Below are 27,785 nucleotides of genomic sequence, written 5' to 3'. Positions count from 1 at the left end.
GGGCGGTTAGCGCCGCCTCGGCCCCGCCCCACGCCCTGTACCTCAGGGGGCTCGTCCTCCGCCTCCGGGTGCCTCCACGCCGCTTCCGTGCCGCGCGGCCCCGCCCCCCGCGCACGCGTACCAGGCTCAACACGCCCCCTCGCGGGAACCACAAGCCGTGCGCGCGCCCGCGCACGCAGCGACGCGTATCACCCCCTGCTGCCTGTCCGGGCGCCGAGAGGCCGCTTCCTGGTCCTCCGCGCCGCGCAGGCGCATGCCCACGCCCCGCCTAGGCGCCCCGCCTGCGCGGCCCCGCTCTCCCGCGCACGCGTACCAGGCTCAACACGCTCTCTCGCGGGAACCACTAGCTGTGCGCGCGCCCGCGCACGCAGCGACGCGTATCACCCCCTGCTGCCTGTCCGGGCGCCGAGGAGAGGCCGCTTCCTGGTCCTCCGCGCCGCGCAGGCGCACGCCCACGCCGCGCCTAGACGCCCCGCCCGCGCGTCCCGTCTCCTAGTAACCGGCCTCGAGCCCCTTTTCCACGAGGTGCTTCTCGTTCTCTGCCAGCTGCTCCCGCACCTGGATAGAACGCGCATGCGCAGGGCTGGAGCTCCGCTGTTGGGAGCATCGGCTGTTTTGTGGCCACAGCTTTGGGCCGCTTGCACCGGCGAGCAGGCGCGGGTCTGGGCTCACGTTCAGTGGACCGGCCAGTTCTCAGAGCTGCCCGTGGGCTCCGGGAGGTTGGTGCGTTCTCCTGCCGCAGCCAGGCGCCTGTTTGGGGGGAGCCTCCCAGCTCGGGGCCTCCTGCTTGCAGCGCTCCGGGAGAGGGCAGGCCCGTCCCGGTGGAGGGGACCCCTTGCAGTCTAGGGAGCCTGCGGACCCACGGCCGGGCCAACCCTGCAGCATCAACTCGGGGTTGAATCGACAAGGGGCAGGGCTAGCAGTGAAAGATTCCTGCGCGGTAGTCCTGCAGCACCTGCCAGTCCTCTGACTCCCCGTTGCAGAAAAACTGGTGACGATTAACGAAAAGGATAGGTATACAGCCACACTTGGTATTTCTAGTTCGTCGATTGTCGTCCTGTTTAATGTCACTTAAACGTGTCTTCTGAAACTGGGGCAGTTCTGCTCTGTCCTATAGGGTCGCTATGACTCGGAATCGACTCGATGGCACTGGGTTTGGTTTTATCCGGTTTTCTCTCAACTGGGAGCTTTCAGTCTGGGAATAGTCACTTCACCCGGCGTAATATTATTTTTGGCCATCCAGCTACGTTAAAATTAACTATATTACCTTAAGGTAGAGAGGTGAGCTTTTTAGTGAAAAAGAATGAGCATTGCATTATATTGCCAATGTTTTGGAATCCAGCTTAAAAAGTATTCTTAACTTTTCTTAGTGTTGAACATGTCCCATCTGTTTAAGCAACCCAAGAGCTTCTGAACTGTAATGGTGACTTCATCTCCCATCTTTTCCTGCAGATGAAAGAGACACTGGATTTTTACAGGAGTCCTCTGATGATGTAGTATAAGCCTGTGCGTTGCAAAAATAGGCGCACGTTAGAAGAGACTAACAGTTCCTGTCTTTGCCAGGTGAGTAATTTTTTTCCAAAACATATTATTGGTAGGCAATTTTTATGTTAGAACTAATTTCGTCATAAGGTACATTTGAACATAAGTGCCATATGCATTGCCAGTCTCTGTTCTGATTTTTTCGTTATTTGTGCCATTACATTTTCTCATATTTTGTAGCATTTATTTTCAGATACCATGCAGTTTGTATTAAATGCTAGCTACTAGAAAATTTAATTGAGTGCCTTTGTTATTTTAGATAAAGAGGTCAGAGTCCCAAGGAACATACTTCCTCTGAAATACAATTACATCTAATTAATAAAATGTGCCATCAAAGAACAGGCTCTCAAAGACTCTCATGAAACGTTATCTTAGGGGGAATACTGTATAATCTCTTATTTCCTCTTCAGGTACTAGGATTATTTTGAATAAAAGGTCCTCAATATTTAGCATTATTGAAATAGGAAAGAATGTACTAACTTTAAAACTATCAGTTGGAGTTGAAGACTTGGAGTGGTATTAATTTAGGAAGCAGGAAAGTACTTCTCTTCCGGGAAGAATAACAAAAGTTTAAGTGTTTATGTATGCCACTGGATGGTACTGAAGATTCCTTGGAAAGAATGTAGGGAGGAGATCATTTTAAGGCCAAAACAGGGTGTACAGATTCCTTTTTTTTTTTTTTTCCCCTTATCAAGGACTATTAAATCTCCTTCTGTAACCCAAAAAAAGTGAAAAATTTCTTCCCTTTATGGAAACCCAAGGAGTGGTGAATGCCCCTAGCAACTAAACCTCATTTGGTAGTTCAGCTCTCTCCCTTCTGACAGACACGCCTCATCAACCTTAGAGGTTGGGGTTGTCTATTCCCTCACTCTTTCTGTCATTTCACAAACTTCACTACAAAAACCTGTTTTACCTCCTTTTTTTTTTCTCTTTTTTCCTGTCTCCCTGTTGTCCCTCCCCCCCCCCAAAGAAAAGTCTGGGACTCCAGTTACATGCGTGTTAAGCTACTTGACCATTGTCCCACAGCTCACTGAAAAACCTGTTACCGTCGAGTGGATTCCAGCTCATAGTGACCCTATAGGACAGAGTAGAACTGACCCATAGGTTTTCCAAGGAGCATCTGGTGGATTCGAACGCTGACCTTTTGATTAGTAGCTGTAGCACTTAACCACTGTGCCACCAGGGTTTCCCACAGCTCACTGGTGCCCTATTTATTTCTTTCAATTGAATGCTAACTGGATGTTACTGCTATTTTTTCAAGTTCACTATTCTTTCCTTTGGCACTGTTAATCCCATCCACTGTATTTTGCATCTCTAGAATTTTGATTTTTTTTAATATCTTCTATTTCTCAACCTAATCATATTCATGCTTTACTCTCTACTTTGTTGGAGATATGAAATACATTTAAAATAGCTGTTTTAAGATTCTTGTATGCTAATTCTATCATCTGTGTCATTTCTGGATTTATTTCTATTAACTGACTCCCCCCGCCCCCCCAGTTAGGGGTGGTGTTTTCCTGCCAGGTAGTTTTTGATTGCTTATTGCAATTTTTACATTGTTGGGTGTTGGAGTTTTTATTATTTTTTTGTTTGTTTTTTTCTTCAAGTATATAGGGTCACTATGAGTCAGAATCCACTCTATAGCACTGGGTTTGGTTTTGGGTTTATATTTGGGCATGTTCTGAGATGCAGTAAGATTACTTGGAAACAGTTTGGTACATGAGAGCTATGCGGTCAAAAATAGTAGCCACCAGTTACATGTGGAGGTCAGAACTCCAAAACGAGGTAGGCTGGGCTAAAACAGGAGCTCTGGGTGGCACAGTGGTTCAGAGTTTGGCTGCTAGGCAGCAGATCTGGTTTTTGGGTTTGGTTGGGCTAAAATAAAAGTTATATCAGGGCTGCATTCCTTCTGGGGACTCAGAGCGGATCTGTGCCAGCTTCTACAGGTCATCTGCATTCCTTGGCTTGTGGTCCCTTTCTACCTTCAGAGCCAGCAATGGCCAGACAAGTCTTTCTCACATTATGTCACTCTAACACTTGCACTCCTGCCTACCTCTTTCACTTGGGTCTTTGTGATTACATTGGAACCACTCAGTCCAGGATAATCTCCTTAATTTTACCTGAACCTTTTAATCCCCCTTGCCAAGTGCAAAATGGTCGGAGTAGTAATAGAGTCAGAACCTATCTAACTTAAAGGCAGGGGATGAGGGATAATGAGAATCACCGTCAGCACAAAACTGATTCCGATGAAGTAGAAGTCAAACATACCTCCACTCTCAACATTTTTATCAAATCTGTCACCAGCCGTTCCTCCCACAGCACTCTCTACTTCTGGGTTCAATAATCCATTGCAATGGACACACAGGACTCACAGACCATACTTACAGTTCAGTGGTTTATTGAGGAACAGGGTACAACTCAGGATCAGGATCAAAAGTCTACAACACAGCATCAGGAAGCAGGTAGGCAAAGTCTCCCTTCAGTGCAAACCTCTCTCTCTCTCTCTCCCTCTCTCTCTTTCTCAGGACAGTTTCCTCTTGGCCCTGCTGTCTGTTGCTGCCAGCTCTGCCACTGGACCCCTTCTGGGCCTCTCGGTGTCTTCAGTGTTACAACCTTTGACCCGTGTTACAGTTCTTTTAGAAGGTTCCTTGCCACCTCTCTGTTTCTGCTTCTTCTCTCTTTTCTTTCTTCCTTCTGCTTCCATTCCTGTTTCTTTCTATCTGACAAACTTCTGTGGGGTTTTTTGGCTGCTTATATACACAAACTGCCCAAACTCTCAAACTTCAATTTCAGGGCATGGCACTCCCACCAGGGCCACAAACAGACCAATCCCCTCTTGGGAGGCCACAGACACTTCATTTGCATAGTAGGCTACAAACACTTAATTTGCATAGCCTATTGACCAATCCAGTCCCTGCAAGGTGCATACCAGTCCCAGGGCAAGCTGCAGCCCAGAAGCAGACAAAAAGTATCAAACCATAAGTTGTTTACAGTTACCCAGAAAATGTTATTCAACCTGGACAAGAGTAACAAACCTTCTAGGGTAGAAAACTGGGGTAAAGTTGTCTCCTTAGGGCTTAGGGGAAAAAAAATCTCTGAAGCTGTTTTCCAAAGAACCAGAGTGAAAGGTCACATAAAGGAACTCATTTCACCACACTAAGTAACACAGCATACTCAGAAATTCTGAGGATTAAGATGTGGACACCTGCTTTGGGGGCTGTCTTAATTATCCAGTGGTGCTACAACAGCAGTATCACAGGAGGATGGCTTTAACAAAGAGAAAGTATTCTCTCACAGTCTGGGAGGCTGGAAGTCCGAGTACAGGGCGCCAGCCCAGGGGAAGCCTTTCTCTCTCTGTTGGCTCTGGAGGAGGGTCCTTGTCGTCAGTCTTCTCCTAGTCTAGGAGCTTCTCTGCAAAGGGACCTTGGGTCCAAAGGACATGCTTGCTCCTGGTTCTGTCTTGGTGGTAGGAGGTCCCCATCTTCTCTGCTCCATTCTCTCTCTTGTATCTCAAAAGAGATTGACTCAACATACAGCCTAATCCTATAGATTTTCCTGCCTCATTAACATAACTGTCTGTAAACCTACCTCATTAACATAACTGCCTCTAATCCTGCCTCATCAACATCATAGAGATTACAATTTACAGCACATAGGAAAATCACATCAGATCATAAAATGGTAGACAACCACACAATACTGGGAATCATGGCCTAGCCAAGTTGATAAACATTTTGTGGGGACACAATTCAATCCATAACGGGCCATTATTCTGCCTACCACAGCTGGGGATTAAAACAAACCCAAACTCATTGCCGTCAAGTCGATTCAGACTCACAGCGACCCTATACGACAGGGTAGAACTGCTCCATAGGGTTTCCAAGGAGCACCTGGTAGATTCAAACTGTCAGGCTTTTGGTTAGCAGCCGAGCTCTTAACCACTATGCCATGTCACCAGGGTTTCCTCCTGGGGATGAGATATGTAGAAAATCTAGGTTTTACTCAGAGATTGGCAACAACTACAGCGTGTTGATCAGATTTGGAGTGCTGTGATTTGGCTTGTGTTTTAAAAGGCTCATTCCTGATACTGTTTGAAGAATGTACAATGGGGAGGGATGGGCAGGGGTGGAAGTAGAAACAGATTCACTGAAGGATTGGATGTGGAATAGAAGGTAAAGAAGGGCGTTAATAATGATTCCACCAACAGTGTATAAGGTTTCCTGTCAACCTGCATTCTCCTTGTACTCGGTACTATCCACCTTCTAAAGTTTATCATTCTGGTTCTTCTAAACTTGATGTCTCTAGTTACTAGTAAGTATGAACAGCTCTTTGTGTACTTATCTATATGGGATTCCCCAACCTGCGAATTACGTCTTTATATTCTTTGCCCGTTTTTCTATTGGGTTTCCTTTTTCTTGTTGATTTATAGGAGTTCCTTTCATATTCTAGTGATGAAATCCCCTGTCAGTTTTGCACATAGCAAATACCTTCTTCCAGTCCCTTTTCCATCTTTTTAACTCTCTTTACTGAATAGATGTTCCTAATGTTGAATAGTCAAGGCCATCTGTTTTCCCCCCTTATTATTTAAGCTTTTTAGGTTTTATTCAAGACATTCTTCTCCACTCCAAGGTGATAAATATATTGGCCTACCTTTTCTTCTATTGGTTTTATAGTCCTGTGGTCACATTTAGGTTTTTAATGCATTCGGAGTGTATTTTTGTATGTAAGATAGGGGTCCTGCTTTATTTTTCATCCACATAGTGAGTCAACATTAATTATCTTATCATACTAAACATAGTTTGTTCCATCCTCTTTGCTTTATAAAGTTAAACCCATTGCTTCTGAGTCAATTCCAACTCATAGTGACCCTGTAGAACAGAGTAGAACTTCCTCATAAGGTTTCCAAGGCTGTAGTTTTTATGGGAGCAGACTGCCACACCTTTCTCCCATGGAGCAGCTGGTGAGTTCGAACTGCTGACCTTCAGTTAACAGCAAGGCTCTCTAACCACTGCTCCACAGGACTCATCCGTCTGCCTTATAGTGCTTCCTTTATCATATGTGAAGTTCTTACACATACTTAGGTCCATTTTGCAGCTTTGGTATATTCCGTTGGTCATTTATTTGTTCCTGTACCTGTAGTAGATTGTTTTTGTAGCATGTCTTAATATTTGGTAAGGCAAGTCTCTTTGTTCTTTTTTGTCCAAATTGATTTAGCTCTTTATGGACCTTTATTCTTCTATAAGCATTTGATATTTCTTCTTGAATACCAACCTGAATGCCAGACCAAAAAAAAAGAGGCCCCCAAATAGACTTGCTCTCTTCGTGTCCACAAGACCCTGGGGGAACTTAAGGTGAGATTTATAGAGCCAAATGTATCCTATTGCATTTAATTTCTTCTCACTCCCTTTTTTTGAATGATGTGTTAATTAGTTTATAATTATGTGTTATCATTATATTACTTTTGTTGACTTCAAATGTAGTATGTTGTCTTATAGAGTATTGTTGACTTTTATACTTTTTTAAAATTTAGTATTTTGTAAAAGTTTAAACATACAGAAATGTTACAAGAATGATAAATTGAACAATTATTTTTTACCTCCTAGATTCAACACATGTTTACATTTTGCATACCTTATTTTCTATAACTGAACAGTGAGAGCAAGCTGTAGATCTGATCCTTCACCTCTGTTCTAGTATGTACCTCCTAAGAACAAGGATATTCCCTTACATAACCAGAATACACTTATTAAATTCAGGGAATTTAACCCTGATGCAACATGATTATCTAACAAACCATCCACATTCAAATTTCTCCAGTTGTCCAAGGAGTGTTCCATATATTACCTTTTTTTTTTTTCTTTTCCAATTTAGGATCATTCACCGCATTTGGAAGTCCCCTCAGCCTCCTCTTACCTAGAACACGTTCTCAGCCTCTTTTTGTCTTTCTGACACTGGTGTTTTGAGGAGTACAGGCCATTTGTTTTGTATCTTTTTGTCTTTCTGACACTGGTGTTTTGAGGAGTACAGGCCATTTGTTTTGTAGCATGTCTTTTGGTTTCAGTCTCTGTTTCCTCATTTTGGAATTCAATTTACACATTTTTGGGAGGAGTATTTCCTCTTTAATTAATTAAAGAGGAGAAACCATAGACCAGAAGGCACCCACTTTTATTAATTTGAAGGTAGTGTTGGATATTTATTTGATGAGGAAAAAAAAAAAAAAACACTTTTGAGTCCAAATCTAAGAAACAGGTATACCTACATTTAGAATTCCATCAGAACTCTTTAAAAACGTAGCTACATTGTACTTGTAGCTAGAGAGCCAAATCCATACTCTTTTATCTAACTGATACAGCAACAACACTTGAATAACTTCCGTATTTAGAATACAATAGTCGGCCCAGGACTGTTCTGTTACAGGTTAGGCACAGACATTAAGTCACAAATATGGATGAACAGATCTCCAAATATCTTTAGAAATTTTCAGTCAGTAAATGACTAAAACTTGATGGAGACTGAATTGTAAACTGTCAAAAGATACCACACTGCTTAAATATTGAAGACGAGATTATAAAGGTAGGTTAATACTTTCACAGCTGTGACATCCGCTCCAGATGTCACATTGAGCATCTTTGGGAGATCGCTATTCTCCAGCAAACGCTGGTGATTCTGCAGTCTTCGCTGTCTTCCCTGTGCCAGAAAGCCTGTCCCCTGTGCCATCCTGGCCAACTCTGCTTACCAGTTCCTACACATCTTTCACCGCCCAGCCCTGGCCAAAGCCCCCTTCATTTGGGAAACTTCCCAGGCTCTCCCTCCATGTTGCATGCTTATCTCTCTTAACAGATTGGGCAACCTTAATAATGAATAAGTATATGGACCTTGGTGGATGGAGTACTTAGGAATCAAATCAACTACTCCATGGAAGGAAACAAAGGAGTAGTGCCAGATGATCAGTCAAAACAAAACCAGGTGCCAAATGTGGAACTGACCATCAGTTACTCACGTGCAAGTTCAAGATGAGGTTGAAGAAAATCAAAGCAAGTCCATGAGGGTCAACGTATAACCTTGAATACATCCAGCCTGAATTTAGAGACAATCTCAAGAACAGGTTTCAAGAACCAAATACTAATGACCAAAAACCAGAATTGTGGGAAGATAATCAAGAACATCATACATGAAGAAAGTGAAAGATCATTGAAAAGACAGGAAAGGTGTCTATATACCAGCAATGAGAAATCTGAAAGGGAAATTAGGGAAACAATCCCATTTACAACATCATCTAAGAGAATAAAATACCTAGGAATAAATCCAGTCAGGGATGTGAAGCACTTATACAATGAAAACTATAAAATACTGCCCAAAGAGATTAAAGGAGACTTAAATAAATGGACAGGTGTTCCACGTTCATGGATTGGAAGTCTTAAGATGTCAATACTGTCCAAAGCAATCTCTACCTCCAACATAATCCCAATAAAAATTCCAACAGCCTTCTCTACAGAAATCAAAAAACCAATCCTCAACTTTATACAGAATGGCAAGAGGCCTCACATAGCTAAAGCAATGTTGGAAGAGAAGAACAAAGTAGAAGTCACACTTCATGATTTTAAAAGAAACCTGGTGGCATAGTGGTTAAGTGGTGCTCCTGCTAAGCAAAAGGTTGGCAGTTCGAATCCACCAGGCACTCCTTGAAAACTCTATGGGGCAGTTCTACTCTGTCCTATAGGGTCGCTGTGAGTCAGAATCAACTTGATGGCACTGGGTTTGGTTTTTTTTAATACACCTACAGTAATCAAAACAGCCTGCTACTGGTGTAACAATAGAAACATTGACCAATGGAATACAGTTGAGAATACAAAAATAAACCCATACATCTATGGTCAACTGGTTTTTGACAAGGGTGCTAAGTCCATTTGATGGGGAAAGAAGAGCCTGTTTAATAAGTGGTGCTTGGAAAATTGGATATCCACATGCAGAAAAATGAAACAGGATTCATGCCTCGCACGATACACAAAAACAAATTCAAAACGGATTAAGGACCTAAATGTGCTAAGTAAAATCATAAAATTCTTAGAAGAAAAAGCAGGGGCAACAGCGTCAGGGCTAGCTTTTAACAGTGGATTATCTAAAATAAAAGACAATAAATGGACTTCATGAAAATTAAAAACATTTGTTCATCAAAAGGCTTTAACAAAAAAGTAAAAAGATGAGCTGGGATAATATCTTTGGAAACCATGTATCTGACAAAAATTTAATAACCAAATATATAACTTCAACAATTTAACAAAAAAAAGATGATCATAAAATGGGCAAAGGAAATGAATAGACATTTCTCCAACAAGGACATTCAAATAGCCACCAAACACATGAAAAGATGCTCAGCGTCATTAGCTGTCAGAGCGATGCAAATCAAAACTACAATGCAATATAATTTTACTTCCACTAAGATGGCTAAGATTAAAAATTATATAACAAATGTCGGTGAGGATATTGGGAAATCAGAACACTTACCCATTGCTGGTGGGAATGCAAAATGACACAATCGTTGTGGAAAATACTGTCGGGGTTCCCAAAAAAAAAACTAAAAATAGAACTACCATTTGTTGTTAGGGGCCGTGGAGTTAGCTATGTCTCATAGCCATCCTATGTACAACAGGACGAAACACTGCCCAGTCTTGTGCCATCCTCACAACCATAGCTATGCTTGAGCCCACTGTTGTAGCCACTGTGTCAGTCCACCCTGTTGAGGGTCTTCCTCTTTTTTGCTGACCCTTCGCTTTACCAAGCATCATGTCCTTCCCCACGGACTGGTCCCTCCTAATAATGGGTTCAAAGTACATGAGGCGAAGTGTTGCTATCCTTACTTCTAAGGAGCATTCGAATGGTTGTACTTCCTCCAAGCAGCACTTATTCATTTCTTTGGCAGTCCATAGTATATTCAGTATTCTTTGCCAGCACCATAATTCAAATGTATCAGTTTTTCTCCAGTCTTCTTTATTCATTGTCCAGCTTTCACGTGCATATGAAGCCACTGAAAATACCATAGCTTGGGTAAGGTGCACCTCCATCCTAAAGTGACATCTTTGTTTATTAACACTTTATAAAGAGATCTTTTGCAGCAGATTTGCCCAATGCAATGTCGTTTGATTTCTTGACTGCTGCTTCCATGGGCGTTGACTGTTGATCCAAGTGAAATGAAATCCTTAACAACTTCAATTATTTTCTCCATTGATCATGATGTTGTGAGGATTTTTATTTTATTTATGTTGTGGTGCAATCCACATTGAAGTCTTCGATCTTCGTCAGTAAGTGCTTCAAGTCCTCTTCCCCTTCAGCAAGCAAGGTTGTGTCACCTGTTCATCACAGGTTGTTAATGAGTCTTTCTCCAATCCTGATGCCACATTCTTCATATAGTCCACCCTCTCAGATTATTTGCTCAGCGTACATATTGAATAAGTGTGAGAGAATACAACCCTGATGCACACCTTCCCTGATCATAAGCTACATAGTATCCCCTTGTTCTTTGTGAACGACTGCCTCTTGATCTAAGTACAGGTTCCACATGAGCACAGTTAGTGTTCTGGAGTTCCCATTCTTCGCAATGTTACCTATAATTTGTTTTGATCCACACAGTCAAATGCATTTACATAGTCAATAAAATACAGGTAAGCATCTTTCTGGTATTCTCTGCTTTCAGCAAGATCCATCTGACATCAGCTGTGATATCCCTCATTCCATGTCCTCTTCTGAATCTGGCCTGAATTTCTGGCAGTTCCCTGTGGATATACTGCCGCAAACATTTTTGAATTATCTTCAGCAAAATTTTACCTGTGTGTGGTATTAATGATATTGATCGATAATGGCTGCATTCTGTTGGACACCTTTCTTTGGAATGGGCACAAATATAGATCTCTTCCAGTCAGTTGGCTGGGTAGCTGTTTTCTAAATTTCTTGGCTTAGATCAGTGAGTGCTTCCAGCATTGCATCCATTTGTTGAAACATGTATTTTGTCAATTCCTGGAGCCTTATTTTTCACCAGTGTCTTGGACTGCTTCCTTCAGTACCGTTGGTTCTTGATCATATACTGCCTCTTGAAATGGTTAAATGTCGACCAGTTCTTTCTGGTACAGTGACTCTGTGTAGTCCTTCCATCTGCTTTTGATGCTTCCTATGTCATTCGATATTTTGCTCCTTGCTGTTAGTAGGTGCCTTCCAGTTGGGTCTGACTCATAGTAACCCTCTGTGCAACAGAACAAAACACTGCCTGGACCTGCACCATCCTCACAATCGTTGTTATGCTTGAACCCATTGTTGTACCACTTGTCAGTCCATCTCATTGTTTATTGCATACTGCCTGGGGTCTTAAATGCTTGCAAGTGGACAGCTAAGGCACAACAGTTGGTCTCCATTCACTTGGAGCAACACAGGAAGAAGAGTAAGGAATATAAGGAGGGTATGGAATGTGTAGCTAATTGCCTCCATCAACAACAGCCTCCTTTGCCATAAGACCAGAACTGGGTGGTGCTTGGCTACCATCACTGAACATTTTGATTAAAGATTCTACAGCAGAATCCTGATCAAAAGGGGGAAATGGTAATAGAATGTAAATTTAAACAGAATTTAAAACTAATGGACTGCAGCCTTGGAGCCATGAAGTTTAGATGAACACTTGAAACTAACGCCCTGAGATAATCTTTAAATCTTAAACCGAAAATAACTCAAGTCTTCTTAAAACCAACCAGTAGTTTAGCTTAACTAGTAAAAAAAAATGTTTGAGTATTATGCTATTTTAAGAACTATCTATATGGGATCAGAGTGACAACAGCAACTTGAAAGATTAGAGAGGAACCTTAGGGTGCAGTGAATTTATGTTAATGAGGGAGTAACAACTCAGAAAAGGAGGGTGAGAGTGGTTGCAGAACTCAAAGAATTTAATCAGTGTCACTAGACATGTAGAAACTGTCGAGTTGGTGTATGTTTTACTGTGTATAATCTCAACAATAAAAACAAAATAAAAATTTTTTAGAAGACCAGAAAGAATGAAAAGACTCAGATGGATTTCAGAAGATATTGAAACTTGCTCTTGAGTGTAGAGTAGCTAAAGTAAACAAAAGCGTTTAAAGGGTGGCTCTAGAAGATAAGGCAAAGTATTAAGATGAAATATAAAAAGACTGGGAGTAGAAAACCATAAGGGAAGAACACAAGCAGCATTTCTCAAGCTGAAAGAACTGAAAAGAAAATGCAGGCCTTGAGTTGCAGTACTGAAGGACTCTATGGACTTACTATGAGTCAAACCCAACTCGATGGCACCTAACAACAACAATGGGCAAAATATTGAACGACACAGGAAGCATCAAAAGAAGATGGAAGGAAGATACAGAGCCACTGTGCCAGAACCATCAGTTAACATTAAGCCATTTTAGGAAGTAGCATGTGATCAAGAACCGCTGGTACTGAAGGAAGAAGTTCAAGTTGTACTGAAGGCATTAGCAAATAACAAGGCTCCAGGAATTGATGGTACACTATTTGAAATGCTTCAACAAACGAATGCAACGCTAGAAGAGCTTACTTGTCTATGTCAAGAAATTTGGAAGACAGCTACCTAACTGGCTGGAAGAGACCTATTATTTGTGCCCGTTCCAAAGAAAGGCAGTCAGATAGGATGCAGAAATTATCAGTCAATATCATTCATATCACATGCTAGCAAAATTCTGTTGACGATAATTCAGAAATGACTGCAGCTGTATATTGACAGGGAACACCCAGAAGTTCTAGCTGGATTTAGAAAAGTATGTGGAATGAATGATGATGCTGCTGTTGCCAGGTGGATCTTGGCCAAAGCAGAGGATAATGTTCGATAATGAAAAAGGAAGACAGAAGAATTGATGTGTTTCAACGGTGGTGTTGGTGAAGAATATTGAATATAGTGTGGATTGCCAAGAGAAGAAACAAATAAGTCTTAGAAGAAATAAAACCAGAATGCTTCTTGGAAGCAAGGATGGTGAGACTTACCTTGGACACGTCAACAGGAAAGACCAGTCACTGGCAAAGGACATCATGTTTGGTGAGGTAGAGGGCTAAGGAAAAGGAGGGAAACCCTCACTGAGATGGACTGACCCACTAATCACAACAATGGACTCAAACATACCAGCAATCATGGAGCTGGCACAGAACTAGGCAATGTTTCATTCTATTATACATAAGGTCACCACGAATCAGCTTGATGGCAACTAACAACAGCAAAAATAACAAGTTCCGTATCTTTATTGGACATCTTTGTTTTTTGCAAAACATGTAAGCAGAGTGATTAGCCTTCAGTAATTATTTCTTTAACCCATTAATGAGTTTAAAACTTTTGCTAGCAAGGATGATAGAAAAGACTAAGTTGAGAAGTACTATTATTTTCCAAAGAGCAATGAAACATAAAATCTGGTACTTAAATTCCTTTTAAGAATGACCTTCAACAGAGTCTATAGAACTTGAAAACTTCCTGCAAAGAAAATGTAAACACTGAGAAGTGGAAGGTGATTTTACTTTATATTTTCAGCACCATCACCATGACATTTCATTCAAACAGACATTGCCATGAAGGTATTTGAAATTCCTGCTATATTCACTTATTCCTTATATTTTGATTTTTTTTTTTCCAGCAATCAAGTTGAAGAAACATTTCCACTACTTAAAAAAGGTACCTGCAGAGTAGCTTGATATTTGTGCAGCTGTCCCAATGGGCTTTTCTCTGAGTAAATCTGCTACTCAGGTATCTGCTATGCGTGTGGATTCAAAAGTGGACGATCACGTAATGCGAGGGACTGAGGAAAGCAGGCCAGAACCAGTCACTCAACTATTCCAAAACACCAAGAAAATAAGATTAGAAGACATGAACCAAGAAAACCTGACAAGAAATGAAGAGACTGGCACTGGATCTCTTTCAGAGAAAGCCTTGGGTTCAGTGGTATATGTTAAAGAAAGCGATGGAATAGAAATGACAGATATAGAGTGAAGTTATTTGTACATATCACCAAGGAAACCAAAAATCGATTTTGATAAGGGACGAGGGGCTGAATGAGAACTAAACCTTATTTAGGAAAACCTAAAAAAAAAAGGACTTGCTTATTTCTACTATTTATGAATCTTCTTGGCATTTCTTGATGATGCATATTCAAAAGACAGTTACTTTGGGGAGAAAAAGCCTTCGAAGAATCAAAGCAGAATTCTCTGGTATTATATTCTATCCTTGTTAAAAAACTAGAGCTTTTTAGCAACAGTAAATGGCACCAAAACAATTTAATCAAACGTTTTTCTTTAACAAGTGCTACTTTCCAGCACCCAAACAATTTGACTTTGGTATTTCATACTATTTCTGGTGCACTGATTTTGTATCTTAAATTTCCAGTTTGGGATTTTGCCTTAGGGTACTTTATCTTCATGATTTTTTGCATTTCTCTTCTGTAAAAGATTACTGTGGATAAACTGTGCAAATGAGTGGTAAATTACATACCTTCAGAAGCATTTCACATTTTACATCTTCCCTTTTAAAACTTTTTTCCCCACATTGAATCTGATTCAGAGTTAGAAAATTGTTATTTCCAAATGTAATAATTTATCTTGCAGATGCTGTCATTTTATACCATGAATATTTAATATTAGAAAAACAGCCTAGTGTTTAAAAAATCTTGTTTTCTATATATCAGTTTGCTGTTCTTATTAAAGTATCTAGTAGTTCAAAACAGCAGTCTCGTCCCAAGTAATGTTAGATGATATTAAAACTATTTTGTATCTGGACATACAGTGACCTGTGACTGTTTATACTGTGTGTGTATTGAATGGAAACCCTGGGGGCATAGTGGTTAAGTGCTACGGCTGCTAACCAGAGGGTCAGCAGTTCGAATCCACAACGCGCTCCTTGGAAACTCTATGGGGCAGTTCTGCTCTGTCCTATAGGGTCACTATGAGTCGGAATTGACTCGACGGCACTGGGTTTGGTTTTTTTAGGTGATGTATTGAATATGTTCAAGTACTTTAATATTTAATGATTATCTCTAAGGTCCCATTAAGTAATCGCCTTAATATTCATAAAAACAAAGAGGAAAAGTCATGTTATTTTGGGAAGAAGCAACATTTTATAAATAAGAAAAATACTAAGCAAATGTAACGTATTTATGGGGAATATTGAACCTAGACTAAACAAAAAAAATGTTGGACAGAACATAGCCAATAAGATACTGCTTTTTATCGTATGTAGAAGACAATACTTTAATGAGAGGGAAAAAACACATAAACCATTCATTTGTTCACCGAGCTTGGTGCTGTGCTTAGTCCTGGGGATATAGTGATGACCAAAGCCTTCATAGTGCTTACCGTCTGTCTATCATGGAAGACAGAACATTAGACAGTAACTATATAAAACCCTGTGGTGTAGTGGTTAAGTGCTATGGCTGCTAACCAAAAGGTCGGCAGTTCGAATCCGCCAGGCGCTCCTTGGAAACTCTATGGGGCAGTTCTATTCTGCCCAATAGGGTAGCTATGAGTCAGAATCGACTCGACAGCACTGGGTTTGGTTTTTGTTTTTTTTTTTTTTTGGTATATAAAATACAAACTGTGATATGCCATGAAGAAAACAGAAAGCTTTTGGAGAGACGTAATAGGAGACACACATATAAACTTGATTGTAATTGTGGGAATTGGTAAGGATTCTGAGGATATGACATTGATAGTGTTTGCAGTGACATGATTGTCCAAGATGATGGTGAAGTTCAAGGTACAGAGAAGTGGTTCGAGTCCAGGTGTATTTGTCAGGACATAGTGATGGCTTGGAAGTGGGAAGTAAGAAAAAAGAAAGGCTTTCTAGCAGAAAAAGCAAGCTGTATAGCGCTTCCTTGGAGGAAAGCATGATCTCAGCAGAACAGGTTTTGGAGATAACAGGTTTCCAGGGTAAGTAGAGAGCTAGATGTACGGGACTGAAAATATAAAATTTGAAGTTATATACAGAGATGCTATATAAAGCCATGGGGGTGAAGGATCCTGCTTAAGGAGAATGTATAGAATGAAGTCCCAAAGAACTCAGAGAAGGGGGAGCTGGCGAAGAGGACTGAAGAGTTGGCAGTGAGATTGGAGTAAAACCAAGACAGGGTCATGTCAAGGTTGCCCACAGGAGTCCTTCAAAGTAGAGGTAGTCAACTGAAAGGTTAAATAAAGACAAAGTCCATTGGATCTAGCAACATGTCATCAGTGACCTTAGCAAAAGCACTTTTGATGGAATAATGGGGGCAGAAGCCATGTTGGAGTAGGTGGAAGGATAAATGAGATGTGAGGAAGTGGATACTGGATGTGTAGTGACTCAAAGGAGCTTGGCTCTGAAGGGGAGTAGACAGAATGGAAGATGGAGAAAAGTCACTGGAGGATTGTTAAGAAGAGAGTACAGCATGTTTGAGCCTCAGTGGAAAGGTTCCAGTGGAGAAGCTGAAGAAGTAGGAGAGGGGGGTAAGAAAAACCAAGAGATAGAAGGTCTCTGAGCAGGGAGGAGAAAGTGGGATTCCCCAAAACCACCTAAGCAGGAAATTAGGAAAAAACTCTACCATCTCAGGTTCAGAGAATAGAATTTAGGGAGAAGTAATGTAAGAATGGAGGCACAGTGGTTAAGAGCTACGGCTGCTAACCAAAAGGTTGTTACTTCAAATCCACCAGCTGCTCCTTGGAAACCCTAAGGGGCAGTTCTGCTCTGTCCTGTAGGGTCGCTATGAGTTGAAATCGACTCGATGGCAATGGGTTTTGTTTTGTTTTTTTAATATAAGCAGAAAGCAACAGTATTGTGTGGCTATTTCTAATGATAACTAGGAAAATTCCTGTGGGATTAACTTCCGACAGAATACATTCCCATCCATATGATACAAGAAAGGAAGAAAAACTCAGAGGGACTTCAGTCAAAAGGGTACTAATAAATGAGGTATTGTTGTGTCTTTACTGTGTCTTTATATAGAGTCCCTGTCACACAGTGTCAGGATCAACATATTGTGAAGAGACAAGTCTTGGTGGCTTTTATTCTAAACGGAGGAGAACTTGATTTCTGTGAAGACTAAAAAGAATGGCCACAGATTCTTTGCTGCTCCTTTCATCAAGAGATGGGGTACATCACCCCACTCCTTAAATCTGGGCAGGCTCATTTTAGTTTCAACCAATAGTGTGTGGCAGAATGGTACTTCCAAAACTAGGTCTGAACTGAGGTGTCCCAGCAGCCAGCTGGCACTAACTGCAGAAGTGTGAATAAAGTCATCTTGGACCTCCCAGGCTAGCCAAACAAAAAAAAAAACCCAAACCCATTACCCTCAAGTCGATTCTGACAATGACCCTATATAGGACAGAGTAGAACTGCCCCGTGGGGTTTACGCAGTTGTAATCCTTACAGAAGCAGATTGCCACGTTTTCTCCTGTGGGTTCAAACCACCAACCTTTGTTAGCAGCCAAGCGTTTAACCACTGCGCCACCAAGACTCCTTCCAGCTCAGCCAACCCTTGCTGAATGAAGCCACATGAGTAAGACCAGGAGAAATCTGCAGAGGAATCACGTAACTTACCCACGACATTGTTGGGAATTAAATTATTGTTTTAAGAGGCAATTTGTTAGGCAGCTATAGTTAACTATTACTTGGCTACCTTGGCTGCTGGGGGAATTTCCCATCTGGTTGAGCCAGGGGATTTTCTTGCCAACTGCAATGAGGGACGCCCCAAGTGCAAACGTTCATTGCCTCAGTGTTTGTTCTTTGATCCACTTCATCCTACTTTTTACCATTTCTGCATGACGACTACAAAGGTTTATTCCTTTAAATGCAATTTGTCTTTTAAAACTGATTTTAATTTGTATTTCTGCACCTTTCAAGTGGAGTTATCTGCTCTTTGTACTATGAGTAGTAGATACCTAAAACCCCTTTTAGATGTTAAGTAAAGATATTTGCTGGTACTCCTGCCTGTTAACCCTTCGGTGACCCAATTATTTTCTGCTTTGAATTTTTTGTTGATATTACGTGTTTTCATGAATGGAAGGATGCAGAATCATTGGGTGTGTCTGCATTTTTGGTAGGTAATATGGATTTTTTTCTTGCCCCCCCCCCACAAGCCTACCCTAAGTGTTTAGTGGTACATATAAAGTACCACTAATTATACTCCAGAGGCACCACCGGGGTCTGTTGGTACATACGTGTAACAGAAATTTTCAGAATTTCTATTTTTCCTGCCAAAAATTCAGACAGCTCATACAATACCCTGTAAAGCAGTAATTTGAGGCAGAAGCCGTTTCTTTGGTTTCAGTCATAAAGGCCCCTGCCTTGCAGCAGCGTGCACTGTCAGTGCACAGCAAAAAAAAAAAAAAAACCAGTGCCCTGGAGTTGATTCCGACTCATAGCGACCCTATACAACTTCCCAATAAACCAGAGGCTGAAAAAGTTCACGGCCGCTATACGTACTGCTGGACACGAAAGGGTTAAACTCGTTCCACGAAATGTCCCTCCAAGCTGAAACCTCCGCCTCTCCTTCCTGCACCCCGCCTCTCCTGCCTTCCCTTACCCTGCCTCTCCTGCCTGCACCCCGCCTCTCCTCCCTGCACCCCGCCTCTCCTGCCTTCCCTCACCCCGCTTGTCCTCCCTGCACCCCGCCTCTCCTGCCTTCCCTCACCCCGCCTCTTGTCCCTGCACCCCGCCTCTCCTGCCTTCCCTCACCCCGCCTCTCCTGCCTTCCCTTACCCTGCCTCTGCTGCCTGCACCCCGCCTCTCCTCCCTACACCCCGCCTCTCCTCCCTGCACCCCGCCTCTCCTGCCTTCCCTCACCCCGCCTCTCCTCCCTGCACCCCGCCTCTCCTGCCTTCCCTCACCCGCCTCTCCTCCCTGCACCCCGCCTCTCCTGCCTTCCCTCGCCCCGCCTCTCCTCCCTGCACCCCGCCTCTCCTGCCTTCCCTCACCCTGCCTCTCCTCCCTGCACCCCGCCTCTCCTCCCTGCACCCCGCCTCTCCTCCCTGCACCCCGCCTCTCCTCCCTGCACCCCGCCTCTCCTGCCTGCGCCTCTGCTCCCCTAATCACGGTTTTGCATTGTCTTTGGCCACCTCAGAAGGACCCTTGGAAACCTGGCGAGCACCCCTCAGCCCCTCCCCCTTGCTGGGAAAAACGAAGCATGACGCCCTCCCTATACTGTTGTCGGAGGCTGCAATCTTGACGGAAGCAGATCGCCAGGTCTTTCTCCCGCGGAGCAATGGCAGGTTCAAACCGTCCGCTTTTTAACAGCGCAGCGCTCAACCACCGGGCCCCAGCGTCGCTGAGTCCTTCCGGAGCGGCCCCGCCTCCCCTGGGCGCCTCCGGCCAACCAGATGGCGTCCGCCGCCACGCCTCTTCCGCCGGCTGCCCCTCCCGGGGGGCGGGGGCGGGGCCGCGCCACGCGAGGAGCCTGCCGGGAGCTCGGGGCCGGCGGCTTTTCTCTCCGCGGCACGGCCGGAAGCGGCAGGTGAGTGCAGCCGGAAGCGGGTTCCTGGGGACGTACGACTTGCATTGGCCGGCGGGGGTGCCGGGCCGCACGGTGGCTGTCGCCGGTGCGGTCTTAGCTCCTGGCCCGGTTAGGAGTCCGGGCGGGGAGCGGAGACCTCGGCCCTGCGGCGGGAGGACCGCGTGCGCGCCGCCTCAGTCCGCCGGGCTGGGTGCTGAAGGCGCGCGGTTTACGCAGAGCGCTGGGGAAGGGTTTAGCCGGAGCACAGGGGGGTGAAAACGTGGAGACCTGGCCGCCGGCCTTGCGCGCCCACGGAGGACCCGGGCGGCGAAGCAGCGTTCGCGCCGATCGTCGTCGGGAGACCCAGTGCCGTCGAGTCGATTTCTGCGTTAAATCACCTGCGGTACGGAACCAAACAGACCCGCTGCCGCCGAGTCTGTGCTGACTCCAGAGTCCTGGCGGAGTTCTAAGGAGGCCCTGGACCTGCCTGGGGACACGCGGGACTGGGACCTTTTGCTTCCCGAGAGCTCGGCTGCCCCCCTCAAGGTCGGCAGCGGGAATCCGCCGGCCGCTCCCGGAAACCCTGTGGGGGGCGCTGCTAGTCTGTCCTGTGGGGGTCGCTGTGAATCGGAGTCCACTCGTTGGAATCCAGCAGCCGCTCTTGGAAACTCTGTGGGGGGGCTGCTAGTCTGTCCTGTGGGGGTCGCTGTGAATCGGAGTCCACTCGTTGGAATCCACCAGCCGCTCTTGGAAACCCTGTGGCGGGGGGGTCGCTGTGAATCGGAGTCCACTCGTTGGAATCCAGCAGCCGCTCTTGGAAACCCTGTGGGGGGCGCTGCTAGTCTGTCCTGTGGGGGTCGCTGTGAATCGGAGTCCACTCGTTGGAATCCGCCGGCCGCTCCCGGAAACCCTGTGGGGCGCTCGCAGTCTGTCCTGTGGGGGTCGCTGTGAATCGGAGTCCACTCGTTGGAATCCAGCAGCCGCTCTTGGAAACCCTGTGTGTGGGGGGGGGGGGGCTGCTAGTCTGTCCTGTGGGGGTCGCTGTGAATCGGAGTCCACTCGTTGGAATCCGCCGGCCGCTCCTGGAAACCCTGTGGGGCGCTGCTAGTCTGTCCTGTAGGGGGCGCTGTGAATCGGAGTCCACTCGTTGGAATCCGCCGGCCGCTCCCGGAAACCCTGTGGGGGGGGCTGCTAGTCTGTCCTGTGGGGGTCGCTGTGAATCGGAGTCCACTCGTTGGAATCCGCCGGCCGCTCCTGGAAACCCTGTGGGGGGCGCTGCTAGTCTGTCCTGTGGGGGTCGCTGTGAATCGGAGTCCACTCGTTGGAATCCAGCAGCCGCTCTTGGAAACCCTGTGGGGGGGCTGCTAGTCTGTCCTGTGGGGGTCGCTGTGAATCGGAGTCCACTCGTTGGAATCCAGCAGCCGCTCTTGGAAACCCTGTGGGGCGCTGCTAGTCTGTCCTGTGGGGGTCGCTGTGAATCGGAGTCCACTCGTTGGAATCCAGCAGCCGCTCCTGGAAACCCTGTGGGGGGCTGCTAGTCTGTCCTGTGGGGGTCGCTGTGAATCGGAGTCCACTCGTTGGAATCCAGCAGCCGCTCTTGGAAACCCTGTGGCGGGGGGGTCGCTGTGAATCGGAGTCCACTCGTTGGAATCCAGCAGCCGCTCTTGGAAACCCTGTGGGGGGCGCTGCTAGTCTGTCCTGTGGGGGTCGCTGTGAATCGGAGTCCACTCGTTGGAATCCACCGGCCGCTCTTGGAAACCCTGTGGGGCGCTGCTAGTCTGTCCTGTAGGGGTCGCTGTGAATCGGAGTCCACTCGTTGGAATCCACCGGCCGCTCTTGGAAACCCTGTGGGGCGCTGCTAGTCTGTCCTGTAGGGGTCGCTGTGAATCGGAGTCCACTCGTTGGAATCCACCAGCCGCTCTTGGAAACCCTGTGGGGGGGGCTGCTAGTCTGTCCTGTGGGGGTCGCTGTGAATCGGAGTCCACTCGTTGGAATCCGCCGGCCGCTCTTGGAAACCCTGTGGCGGGGGGTGCTGTGAATCGGAGTCCACTCGTTGGAATCCACCAGCCGCTCTTGGAAACCCTGTGGGGCGCTGCTAGTCTGTCCTGTGGGGGTCGCTGTGAATCGGAGTCCACTCGTTGGAATCCGCCGGCCGCTCCTGGAAACCCTGTGGGGGGCGCTGCTAGTCTGTCCTGTGGGGGTCGCTGTGAATCGGAGTCCACTCGTTGGAATCCGCCGGCCGCTCCTGGAAACCCTGTGGGGGGCGCTGCTAGTCTGTCCTGTGGGGGTCGCTGTGAATCGGAGTCCACTCGTTGGAATCCAGCAGCCGCTCTTGGAAACCCTGTGGGGGGGGCTGCTAGTCTGTCCTGTGGGGGTCGCTGTGAATCGGAGTCCACTCGTTGGAATCCGCCGGCCGCTCCTGGAAACCCTGTGGGGGGCGCTGCTAGTCTGTCCTGTGGGGGTCGCTGTGAATCAGAGTCCACTCGTTGGAATCCAGCAGCCGCTCTTGGAAACCCTGTGGGGGGGGGCTGCTAGTCTGTCCTGTGGGGGTCGCTGTGAATCGGAGTCCACTCGTTGGAATCCACCAGCCGCTCTTGGAAACCCTGTGGCGGGGGGTGCTGTGAATCGGAGTCCACTCGTTGGAATCCACCAGCCGCTCTTGGAAACCCTGTGGGGCGCTGCTAGTCTGTCCTGTGGGGGTCGCTGTGAATCGGAGTCCACTCGTTGGAATCCGCCGGCCGCTCCTGGAAACCCTGTGGGGCGCTGCTAGTCTGTCCTGTGGGGGTCGCTGTGAATCGGAGTCCACTCGTTGGAATCCACCGGCCGCTCTTGGAAACCCTGTGGGGGGGGCTGCTAGTCTGTCCTGTAGGGGTCGCTGTGAATCGGAGTCCACTCGTTGGAATCCAGCAGCCGCTCTTGGAAACCCTGTGGGGGGGGCTGCTAGTCTGTCCTGTGGGGGTCGCTGTGAATCGGAGTCCACTCGTTGGAATCCGCCGGCCGCTCCTGGAAACCCTGTGGGGGGCGCTGCTAGTCTGTCCTGTGGGGGTCGCTGTGAATCGGAGTCCACTCGTTGGAATCCAGCAGCCGCTCTTGGAAACCCTGTGGGGGGGGCTGCTAGTCTGTCCTGTGGGGGTCGCTGTGAATCGGAGTCCACTCGTTGGAATCCGCCGGCCGCTCTTGGAAACCCTGTGGGGGGCGCTGCTAGTCTGTCCTGTGGGGGTCGCTGTGAATCGGAGTCCACTCGTTGGAATCCGCCGGCCGCTCCTGGAAACCCTGTAGGGCACTTGACGGCAACGGGTTTTTTTCCTTTTTATGTGATGGAGTGCTAATTGGTAGTAGCAAAGTGTTACAAGAACATGAAAGTAAGATTGTCCTTTGAGGAAAATTTATAAAGTTAGTAATTAACCAATCAGAGGGGAGATACATAAAGTTACTTTAATGAAACAAAATTTTACCAGGCCTTCAAAACTTGATTTTATCCTGGCAGAGACATGGCAGTCTTCTACTGAAGCCTGGAGTGAAGGAGAGGTGCACGTTTCCTGGGTGCATCTACACCTCCAGGAGGGAGGAAGCACCTGCTTGAGAGACAGCAGCTCCCCAGGGCCCAGGGGTTGGGCTGGTTTCCTCAGCGCCCATCTCATCATACATGGCAATCACATAGCCCACTCCTTTTGTTCTGCCTTTGTCTGTAGTCACCAAGCAAACTTGTTAATGTATTCAGGAGCTTCTCAGCACAGGGACCCCGAGTCCAAAGGATGTGCTCCCTTCCTGGTTCTTCTTTCTTGGTGGTAATGAAGTCACCCTGTCACTCTGCTCACTTCTGTCTGTTATATCTCAAAAGAGATTGACTCAAGATAGAACCTAAGCCCGTAAATTGAGTCCTATCTTTTTAACGTAACTGCCTCTAATCCTGCCTCATTAATATCATAGACGTTAGGATTTACAACACATAGTAGAATCACATCAGATGACAAAGTGGTGGACAACCACACAATACTGGGGAATCATGGCCCAGCCAGGTTGACCCACATTTTGAAGGGGACCCACCTCAATCCATAGCACCTGGAATTTGCTAACACCCATGCGCCTGGTAAGCACCATCAGATTTCACTCAGTTCAAGTATCCCTTTATCTATTAAACCTTTGCTGACCTTTTTAGACAGAAGAAGTGTAAATTTGTTCAATTTTTCTATAGAACAATTTATCAGAATACATAATGAAAATGTGAAGACTCTAACCGAGCAATTGTATCTCTAAGACATTACTTAAGAATTTGGGCTAGTTATGGACGTCAGTAACTTGTTCTATCTCAATTCTTCGATCGAAAAGAAAATGATGAACATCCTGAGAAACAATTGGAATAAAAAGATTATTAAAAGATCAAAGCTAGTAAAAATCCCTCATTATATCTAGTATTTTCAACATTTTGCCAGCTAATATTTCACCAGCACTGCTGACAAGAATTATGCAAAGTGTCTACATGTAATAAGTTTGCTCATAACTTCTCCATTTAACCCTCCATACTCTGATACTTTGTTCCCTGGTCTCAGGAGCACCATTCTAATTTAACAGTGATCTAAATCAAACAGGTATGCTTCCAATAAATCATATATCCCAAAGTCAAATAAAAGCAAACTCATTGCCACTGAGTCAATTCCTATTCATAGCAGCCTATCGAACAGAGTAGAACTGCCCCATAGGATTTCCAAGGAGTGCCTGGTGGATTCAAATTGCTGGCCTTTTGGTTAGCAGTAGTAGCTCTTAACCAGTATGCCAGCAGGGTTTCCAAAGCCAAATAGGGATTTTTTTTTAAGTATTATTTGTTAGTTGCCGTGGAGTTATTTCCAACTCCTGGCGACCACATGTGTGCAGAATAGAACTGTTCCATAGGGTTTTCAGGGCTGTAACCAGCCCTGTCTTAGGTGAACCTCTGGGTGAGTTCAAAGCAGGGTCAGATTAACCAGTAAGCGTGGTACGCAGGGCTTACTTGTGTTACTTACCAATCTGTAGTGAACAATTTCACATGGGTTTTACCAGTAGTTGAGCGCTTAACTGTTTGCACCACCCAGGGACTCCAAAAAAAATTACGAGGTAATAATGAAAGCTGTCCACAGAGATGTTCATGAATACGTTAGTGATAATACAGAAAAACTAGAAACAACCTAAAATGATAAACTAAACCACCGAGTGAGTAAGTTGTGGTACATCTGACCACAGAATGTTACACAACGAAGATGACGTAAGTGCATGGTTGGTGTTGAGTGAAGTAATGGTACCATCCTACTTTGGGTGGGAAAAGTGTGTGTGTGTAGACGTGCACAAAAAAGAATGAGAACACACCAAGACGTTAGCTGTGATGATCTCCTGATAGTGGGATTACAGGTTATTTTACTTTCTCCTTTTTGCTTATCTCATTTTTCTCAATGAACATATATTATTTGTGAATTCAAAATAATTTGTTTGGCTTTGGGATAATATTATGTAATGTATTCGTAGCACAATTGTTGGAAAAATCTATGCACTCACTCCATTTGAACGGAAAGTCTCTGAGGTTTGTCATCACTTGTTGCTTTGAGTACTCTCTTGTAGAGTTGCCAGAGACTAGTGATACGGCTAAAGGTGAGAAAGGCAACGAGATGAGTTACTTAGAGGATTAGGTAAATCTGGATGAAATAGCCAAGAACTGATGGCTAGAAAATATAGTTTTCCTTTTTAATCAGTTAATTTGTTTATCTCCCGTTTTTAAAAGCATGCTGACCCCACGTCCAGTGAAGAACTGCTTCCAGTTAGTTTGTAACCGCCAGGTCCCAGCAGCGGGCTTAAAAGGCACAGTGAAAAACGGGCTCATTTTACAGTCCGTTTCCAATGATGTTTACCAAAACCTGGCTGTAGAAGATTGGATCCATGACCATATGAATCTAGAAGGCAATCCAGTTCTTTTCTTTTGGAGAAATTCTCCCTCTGTTGTAATTGGTCGGCATCAGAATCCGTGGCAAGAGTGTAACCTGAATCTGATGAGAGAAGAAGGTGTAAAACTGGCTAGAAGAAGGAGCGGGGGAGGGACAGTCTACCACGATATGGGTAACATCAATCTGACTTTCTTTACAACTAAGAGCAAGTACGATAGGATGAAAAACCTGAAATTAATTGTGCAAGCGCTGAAGGCTGTCCGGCCCCAGCTGGATGTGCAGGCTACCAAAAGATTTGACCTTTTACTCGATGGACAGTTTAAAATCTCAGGAACCGCTTCTAAGATTGGCCGGACTACTGCTTATCACCACTGCACTTTATTATGTAGTACTGATGGGACCTTCTTGTCCTCTTTGCTCAAGAGTCCTTACCAAGGCATCAAGAGCAACGCCACTGCCAGCATACCTTCCTCAGTAAAAAACCTTGTGGAAAAAGATCCCACTCTGACCTGTGAAGTACTGGTCAGTGCTGTCGCTGCCGAGTACGCCGTTCATCATCAGATTGATAATCACATTAACCTCATAAACCCAGCAGATGAGATGCTGTTTCCTGGGATAAACAGCAAAGCCAAAGAACTGCAAACTTGGGAGTGGATATATGGCAGAACTCCCAAGTTCAGTATAAACACTTCCTTCAGTGTCTTAGATGGGCAGTCACACGTGGAAATTAAAGTACACGTAGACATAAAGAATGGAAGAATCCTGGCCTGTAATATCAAAGCGCCTGATCATTGGTTGCCACCGGAAGTTTGTGACAAATTAAATTCACGTTTTATCGACAGTAAGTTTTGCCCCATCGAAACTACCATGCTAACGGATATATTACTGAGAACATGTCCAGGAGACCATGAACTATATAGTAAATGGAATATTCTCTGTGAAAAAATGAAGGGAATAATGTGATTCAAAGTAAATGTCTTAATAGTGATGGTTTAGATGAGAAAATAAAAAAATTTAAATGTACATTGCATGTCTCTTAAAAAAAAGTCTTAGCATCTTTGAGTAACTTCTCCCCACTTGAAATTGTCTATCACCCATCCTTGTGTTTTCTGCTGACCTCTAGGATACTCTTTCTTCACTGATCTTGACACCTGGCACACATTTGTGTCTTCATCTCCTGCTTCTGTTACCATCTTGGTGGTGCGTACCATATTAGACACTCTGACCTCACAGTTGCATGTTTTCCTTACCTCTGAGGACAGAGCCCTGGTGGTGCAGTGGCTAAGAGCTAGGCTGCTAACTAAAAGATCTGGTGGTTCAAATCCACCAGCCACTCCTTGGAAACCCTATGGGGCTGTTCTACTCTGTCCTGTAGGGCCTCTATGAGTCAGAATCAACTCAATGGCAACAGGTTTTAAGGGCTAGACATTTAGTTCTGTTATACATAAGGTTGCCATGAGTCTAAGAACAAGTGACCCCAGAAAGCCAAGCAGAAGCTATATTGTCTTCATGACTTTGCCTCAGAAGTAACATGGCATCACTTCTGCTGCAATGAAATGCAACCAAGTTCAAAGGAACATAGACCCCTACCTCTTAATGAGAGGAATGTCAGAGTCCCATTATAACACATCCCACACTTCTGGGATGGGAGATCTCAGGGCAGTTATTGTTGCAAAAGTACAATCTGCCACACCGACTGAGGCAACAACATACAGAAGTCCTTAAGGCAGAAAAAAATGAGGCTTATTCATGGTATTGAAGGAAGTACAGGCAAACTCACGTGTGGGAACAAGGGGAGAGCAGGGCAAGACTGAGTTGGATGAGTGGAGACCAGATCATGTAGACACTGATAGGCCAGAGTAGAGCTGGACTTCAC

General features: G+C 45.1%; 2 protein-coding genes across 7 annotated transcripts; both read left to right on the top strand.

Annotated features, from left to right (window-relative positions):
- Positions 1-1,472: 1,472 nt before the first annotated feature.
- C17H2orf15 (chromosome 17 C2orf15 homolog) lies at positions 1,473-18,339 on the top strand. Of its 2 annotated transcripts, none has more exons than XM_049856583.1 (2): positions 1,473-1,563; positions 14,187-18,339. In XM_049856583.1, exon 2 carries the CDS (start codon positions 14,264-14,266, stop codon positions 14,537-14,539), a length of 276 nt encoding a protein of 91 aa, XP_049712540.1. In that variant the 5' UTR covers positions 1,473-1,563; positions 14,187-14,263; the 3' UTR covers positions 14,540-18,339. The 2 variants fall into 2 exon arrangements, with proteins under 2 accessions (XP_049712540.1, XP_049712539.1); XM_049856582.1 differs by lacking the exon at positions 1,473-1,563 and adding an exon at positions 6,808-6,893.
- On the top strand, positions 1,487-27,692 carry LIPT1 (lipoyltransferase 1). 5 transcript variants are annotated; one of them, XM_049856561.1, is made up of 3 exons: positions 1,487-1,563; positions 19,632-20,021; positions 25,750-27,692. In XM_049856561.1, the coding sequence occupies exons 2-3, from the start codon at positions 19,888-19,890 to the stop codon at positions 26,870-26,872; spliced, it is 1,257 nt and encodes a 418-aa protein (XP_049712518.1). In that variant the 5' UTR covers positions 1,487-1,563; positions 19,632-19,887; the 3' UTR covers positions 26,873-27,692. The 5 variants fall into 5 exon arrangements, with proteins under 5 accessions (XP_049712518.1, XP_049712517.1, XP_049712521.1 ...); XM_049856560.1 differs by lacking the exon at positions 1,487-1,563 and adding an exon at positions 6,861-6,893; XM_049856564.1 differs by lacking the exons at positions 1,487-1,563; positions 19,632-20,021 and adding an exon at positions 20,037-20,403.
- Positions 27,693-27,785: the final 93 nt, after the last annotated feature.

The sequence above is a fragment of the Elephas maximus genome, chromosome 17 (genome assembly GCF_024166365.1).
Source record: "Elephas maximus indicus isolate mEleMax1 chromosome 17, mEleMax1 primary haplotype, whole genome shotgun sequence".
NCBI lineage: Eukaryota > Metazoa > Chordata > Mammalia > Proboscidea > Elephantidae > Elephas > Elephas maximus.
The sequence above is the reverse complement of the archived record's forward strand: the minus strand, read 5'-3'. Positions and strand labels throughout refer to the sequence as shown.